Here is a 7,122-nt window from a genome sequence, read left to right on the forward strand (position 1 = left end):
GATGGGAATGCGGGTAATAACATTTTTCAGCCAAAACTCATTTTTCAGCCTTACACCGTTCTGCTGTATCCAGTGGCATAGCCAGGAGTTTTTGAAAAGAGATGCTTACTGTGCGTATCAGGCCTTTCGCCTCCCAGTTCCCAGTGCACCCAACTGCGGTAAGGCCCAACCTATTTTAGCGTTTTAACAGAAACTGTATATATTTGAAATGATTGTTCATAACCGCAGGCATTTAACTAATTCATTGTGATTGCAGTGATTTTTTTAATTGCGTAAAACTTCAGAATGATGTCGAAATTGAAAATATAGTAAATTGATAGTCTTTGTGCTATTCAGTTTTTTAATTCAGTACAGTACATGGAAACAATTAGCTTAGATGTCACCCATGTGCACGAAAAAGCAACGGAACATTACTAACTGTTTAACTACTCACGGAATTTTACGATGATGGGGAACACGGGTCTTAGACATAAATATATTCTGAATTTCACAAACAAACAAAATGACATATTCGTTACGGGGGGTGTGTACGCTCCTTACGCATGGTTCATGGCTTCGCTGCTGACTGTATCAATACTACTACGTAATATTTGTCTGCTTAAATTGTTTATGTATACACTTCAAGAGCCGAGTTTGATCTACGTATGCTGAACGTAGGGACGGCATCGAAGAAATTGTAACACTCAATGCACTGCTGGAAAATGTTTATATATATATATATAGATAATCAGTTTTTGCAAAAAGAAAGTGAAAAGTACTAAATATTTGATCTAATCAAACCTGTTTGTGGCAAAAAATAGTAATGCGGGTAATAACATTTTTACCACTAGATGTCAGCCTCAGACATTATATTGTTTATTCGTGACTATTTTCGGCATTGGCTCTGATAAAAAGTACATAAATATGTGCAGACAAAATAGGCAATAAACTATGAAATTCTACTTGTTATATTATAATTCAGTGGAATACATTTACAACAAAGTCCCTAATTGAATGAGAATTGTGTCATGTGAAACTTTTTCATATACGTAACTTTACTCGTTACTCCTGTACACATTAACCTAGCTAAAAAGAAATCGCGTGTTTTTGTAACAGTTATCAGGTGAAGAATTGGCAAAATACTCTTTTGGGCAATTAGTGCTAATTGGCCGCGATAGCTGTGCAATTACAGAAAACAGTTTCCAGTTTGGATAATGAAAGCTTTCGAAATGTATTCCTACATTAACAAGCAAATTTTAATTAGATATATGCTTTTAATCTCCATTATGTCGCATTTCATTTTGACATCATTTAATTAATCATATAAAGCACATACAGATAACAAAGGTCGATTTTAAAATAATTAAATAATTAGTGTTTTGTTTTAATTTGGTGTTATAAATAGAAACATATGAATGGACGGCCAATAAAGAAACAGAAAGTGTTCAGTGATATAATAAATTACATTTTATTGAAAAAATGTTATATTAAACCTTTATGTGGATACTTTACATCATATATGACTATGGAATTATCAATGATGATACGTTTTGATAGGCAACATATAGTGATATTGATATTAAAGGGGCGGATCAAATATTTAAATAAACGGAATTAAATCAATACTGAACTAAAGACTTCGCCTACGATGCGTGCAAACTTACACAACTAATTGAGTGAAACGGGTAATTTTAACGGGGGGAAGGAAATATTCAGTGTACTCAGTGGCGTCAGAAGCATTTTGAATATGGGGGGGGGACACACTGGCATAAAACTAATATTTTATGTTAAATGTGTGTGTGTGTGTGTGGGGGGGGGGGGGGGGGGGGGTCCAAACGAATACTTATGAAATGTATGTCATTTAGAATTAACCAGGACCTCGCCATCAAGGTGATCTTAGGCTGCCAGCCATCTCTATTAAAACAGCGCAGCTCTTTGTCCGTCCGGCTGCACACAGAACATAATACTGCGTTCTACTGCTAATTCCAATGCTGGTGCACAATTCGCTCTTCCCGTCTTTACCTACGAGTTCTCATCAGTCCATAAACTCCACTTCATGTTCCTCTGAAACTAGCTGTCCTCCTTTTTCCTCCACTCTGTCCCACTTGTCCAGCCCACCTCCCTCCACTCAACGTACATTTACTCTGCGCACCCGAAGCGATCAATGATTTCCATTGATAACAGAGTGATTCACATCCTGTTAACTCTGGAAACAAGAGGTGATAACAAAAACGGTGATGCCCATAGTTGTAAATTAGGGGGGGAGCGGGGTTGACCCCCTCCCCAATAATCAAAACCAGCCAATGCAACCCCTTGGACCCCCTTAAATGGGTGCAGGAGGCCTCAACCCAAAGTTATGCCCTTGGTGATACCAGTGTATACGATACCCTTGAGATGTGTATTGTACATGGGGCATTAGGCAATCCCATCATTGTGAGAAATATACACAGTGGGTCACGTGTAAAGAAGTATGTTATGATCTTTAGTAATGTTAACTGTATAAAAAAAGAAGGGTACGTTTGCTTCACTATGCGTCCTTTGGCGGAATTAAATTTCTCTTCCTTTTTCTTTTTTCTCATGGATCTGAAATTAGGGCCAGCAGTGCAACAAAGTTCAACGCCTTGTTGCGCAAAAAGATGCTCTGATAATTTTCATAATGAAGGAAAGCGAGGCGCGGGATTTTAAGGTACGGCAGGTTGTGCAACAGCAGTTAAGGTCAACAGCACCTTAACATTTGCTGAGTTAATTGCAACCTCAATCAATATTACCATATATCGTTAAAATATATGTAACAGTCCGACGGGGTATTATGTAATGACTGGGCGACTAATAGCTTGGAACGATTTGTTAGATCCATTAGTATATTATCCTGAACGGCTCCTAATTTTGTAATAATTTTGGTTTAAAAACAAATAAACACAAATGAATGATAATTCAACGAAATGAATCAATTGCGATAAGCACTAACTGATCAGTAATACATAGTCCATAAATCCCTAAGTCAGAGACGTGAGATTCCCGTTAATTTTATTAAATTGTTTTTGTAAATGCCTTATAGCTTTATTTCAAGACCTACGACATCTGTTATCTTAGCGATAACACAGGCGTAAAATCGTGTTGCTGTAAATGTTCCAGTCCCACAGAAACCTCAGTGAGCCAAATGCACTGCAAAGGGATTCTCTTTGCCTAAGTCATGTTATACGTACCAGCGCATTCAATAAGCGTCTGTGCAGATACACATTCAAAGTTTGCTTCATTTAGGTCTAAACGACCTGTAATTATCGACACACGTAATAAATTAATTAATGAGGTAATGTAGATTTTCCTCGAACTTATTTCTTTTGCACAAAGGCCTATTTTCTCTCACCCCGATACCCAGACCAGGACAAGCGGTTAGAAGATTGGCGGATGGATTGATTAATTCATATTTTCGCTTAGCTTTGGACTAATGTTTTTTTTTTGTTTTTTTTTTTTAAAGTTTAAGTTCTCACGGCGTAGATTTTAATTATACAATGTGCTACTTTGTGTTTTAGGGAGGGTAAAAAAAACGTTTTAAATCTGTAGTCGTCGATCATAAAATGTTTGATTTCTGATAGAGATTCCATAATAATCAATGTATATGTCATCCATTCACAGAATTACCTTTGTGAATGTCATGTAACCTGCCATTTTGTAAAGCGTTAAACTTAAACCACTTGGAGTGTCTGTCACATCATTCCGCCGGTGTCTAGCTATGCACCTTGTCTGTAATGCATTAATAATTTATAGTCACTTAATAGCAGGTGCTATCCTTCATCTGTCTTCAAGCTAAGCTCTCGTTCAGTATAATGTGACTGATACATCATAAATTGTATACACAAAAAATGTGTCGGAATTTAAGTCCGGAGAAATTCTGATTGCATCTAGATAGCCTGCAATGTTTTTTCTTGTAACATAATGGAATGTAACAATCAATCCGTATTAAGCTGCACCCCATCACATTCGGAACAATACTAAATAACTTAATTCTTGAAATATCTACCGCCAATTGCAGGTCGAGACTTTTCTGTTTTATCTGAAGCACGATTTTATAGAGCGCAGTTACAATTGCAAGTCGAGCTGAGATCCAGTTGAAGTTATCAATAGTAACATGCCGCATGTATATCCACATACATGCGCACACGTCTGCTGTTACCGTTGAAAACTTGCATATATACTGCTCCTGAATATGTAGAATGTAAAGGCACATACAAGCGAGAAAAAGGCAAAGAGAGACCTTTCCATTGTCGCCCTGACTGCTGATGCCCCGCCTTTGGTGGCTGTGTCAAACCTGGCGCCCAGCTAAAACTAACAAAAGCGAGTCCTAAGCTTCCACTCACTCCAATTAAGGCGGACTTCAACTACTCTCTTACGTGTTCATCCACTACCATCGACGCTGAGACAGGAGGGACAGAGGGCAACAGGAAAAAAGAGGGGGAGAGAGAGAGGGAGAGAGAGAGAGATTGCTGTTTAGTTTTCCTCTTTCCTGCTGCAGAACAATGTCGATGAGCCCAAAACATACGACTCCTTTTTCTGTTTCCGATATCTTGAGTCCCCTTGAGGAGTGTTACAAGAAAGTAAGTATGGAAGGTAACAGCTTGGGGGCTTCAATCGCCGCTTACCGACAGCCACAGGTCTCACAGGCGGCAATGCAACAACACTACATGGGGCACAACGGGACAGTGTCCGCCACTTACCATATGACGGCTGCTGGGGTATCTCAGCTGTCGCACACCGCAGTGGGGGGCTACTGTGGCAGCAATTTGGGAAACATGACCGAACTTCCGCCTTACCAAGACACCATGAGAAACAGCACCACGGCCGCTGGCTGGTATGGAGCCAGCCCAGATCCGCGCTTTTCTTCAAGTAAGTATCTTCACGTTTGACAGTTTACGGTAGATAACGTCTATCCGAGAGAGCCGCAGTGCTGATGGGAATACATCTGCAAACAAAGTACTATATAAGACCAGGCTAACTCATATGAATTTAGATGTCTTCGTCGTTTATAGAATAATGACGACCTTTTCTCTGGCGAATAATAGGCGGAGTTCCCGTTTCGTCAACCACTTATTTTGAGTAGAAATGTGCAGTTCTATTTATGTCACTTAAGTTTACGCCTATGTAAATGACTGGCAAAGTTCATTATGGGGGTACTCAACAATCTGGAGGGCAATCTCAAACAATTACTTTTATTACGTTAAATTGTTGTTGCGTCTTACCCACTAACCAAATATGTACTCCAATCACTTTGAATCTCGGTTTTCTGTCAACATGTTGTGCTCAAAGTAATGAAAACCAGTGTTGGAAAAGATTGTTAATAATTTATGTTTATGTAAAGCATTTGATATATTATCATTTGTAACAATGGTACTACTATTATAACAGGTGTTTCTTTCTCCCCCTCCCCCTCCCCAGTCTCTCGCTTTATGGGTTCGTCGTCGGGCATGAACATGGGCAGTATGGGCAGTCTTGGCTCCCTGGCGGATGTAGGCAAAAGCATAGGGCCCTTACCGAGCACCCCACGGAGGAAGCGCCGGGTGCTCTTCTCCCAAGCTCAGGTGTACGAACTGGAGCGGCGGTTCAAGCAACAGAAATATCTGTCAGCGCCGGAGCGGGAACATTTGGCTACTATGATCCACCTCACTCCGACACAGGTGAAAATATGGTTCCAAAACCACCGGTATAAGATGAAGCGACAAGCTAAAGACAAAGCGTCCCAGCATCAAATGCAGCAGGACTCGGGCTCCTGTCAGCAGCAGCAGTCGCCCCGCCGAGTGGCAGTGCCCGTCCTGGTGAAAGACGGAAAGCCGTGCCAGGCTGGTAACCAGACCTCAACAGCGGCCATACAGAGCCACCATCAGGAGGTCAGCAGCGTTATGGCCATATCCATGAACAGCTCGGCGATGAGCCAACATCATGAGCAACAGGCTAGCAGCTCGGAACACTCTCCGGAACTGGCCCATCACTCCAGCAGCCCGTCCTCCCTGCAGACCCAGGTGTCTGGTCTTTCTCACCTCAGCTCCGTTAGTTCTGAGTACGGCTCGGCAGTGCCATGCTCGGCTCTACTGTACGGACGGACATGGTGAACAATCATGATGATCAAAATATATCAGAGACAGAGATTGTTGCACATTCGGGCACCAGAGACTACACATTCCCACTCTGAGAGTCTGCATTTTGTGAAGAAACAGAAGGATTAATCTTAAACTGGATTTACGTATAGAAACTGGTCGAATCAAGACATAGTGAATATGTATTTAATATGAACGCACCTCGAAGTGAAATGAAACCTATTTATATAAATGAGCTCGAGGACTGAAACCCCTTTTCGAAAATATTTTGTTTTAAAGGTTTCTGCACCTCGAAGCCTGAGTATCTCAGTGGAATACCCGTTGAAATATATTTCTGAGGATCTGGTGAGATCCAACAAGAAGAAAAATTCGCGCCGAACCGGTTGGGGATTTTGCTTGTTGGGAAATGATAGTTTTCATTTTCGAAAGTTCAATGTCAAGCGTAATTTCTATCATTTCTGTCAATGGTCTGAATTATTTGTTAGAATCATAATGTAGAAAAGGTTTCATCGATATTATTAAGGGTTGGTTGTATTTTATTGTTATTTGATCGCGTGTTTTGTTCTTATGTAACTTATATAGGTATTTGCCATAAAACAGTAATACAATCCTATTAAATAAATTATTAAAATAATATCGATATCCATTTATTGAATTGGGCGATTAGATTGATATTAATGGTAATACCGTATTCTGTCAAATTGTTAAAACTAAGTAAAGGGGGATCTTACCTCCAATATCACAATGACATCAAAGAAGATGACGATAGTAACAATAATAATAATACATATTACTTGTGTGATTTTCAAACACCTTATTGGTCACAAAAAAAATCGGCAGTGCAATTTGTGGGCATTTTGGGCGGTCTTTCGGCCATGCTTGGCTTGCTAACCCTTGCAAGAGTGTTTCATTTACGTAAATTACTTAACATGTTTACTATTAGCATTTCCTTACGTGTTAACGGCCAAGAAAATGAATTCATACCAAATGGAGATTCCGTTCGTTCCGTCAAGGGTAAATGAAATTGCATTTCTTAATTATGTAAATCTCGTCA

At 39.9% G+C, this 7,122-nt stretch overlaps 1 protein-coding gene across 1 annotated transcript; it reads left to right on the plus strand.

Annotated features, from left to right (window-relative positions):
* Window positions 1-1,873: 1,873 nt before the first annotated feature.
* LOC111858982 (homeobox protein Nkx-2.1-like) lies at window positions 1,874-6,702 on the plus strand. The gene is made up of 2 exons (XM_023841251.2): window positions 1,874-4,863; window positions 5,413-6,702. The coding sequence occupies exons 1-2, from the start codon at window positions 4,497-4,499 to the stop codon at window positions 6,081-6,083; spliced, it is 1,038 nt and encodes a 345-aa protein (XP_023697019.1). The 5' UTR covers window positions 1,874-4,496; the 3' UTR covers window positions 6,084-6,702.
* Window positions 6,703-7,122: the final 420 nt, after the last annotated feature.

The sequence above is a fragment of the Paramormyrops kingsleyae genome, chromosome 19 (genome assembly GCF_048594095.1).
Source record: "Paramormyrops kingsleyae isolate MSU_618 chromosome 19, PKINGS_0.4, whole genome shotgun sequence".
Lineage (NCBI taxonomy): Eukaryota > Metazoa > Chordata > Actinopteri > Osteoglossiformes > Mormyridae > Paramormyrops > Paramormyrops kingsleyae.

Excerpts from the sequence above, each read along its gene's own strand:
- LOC111858982 (XM_023841251.2), top strand. The coding sequence starts at position 4,497 with ATGTCGATGAGCCCAAAACATACGACTCCTTTTTCTGTTTCCGATATC. Across the intron at positions 4,864-5,412 it reads AGATCCGCGCTTTTCTTCAA|TCTCTCGCTTTATGGGTTCG; the intron begins GTAAGTATCTTC and ends CCCCCTCCCCAG.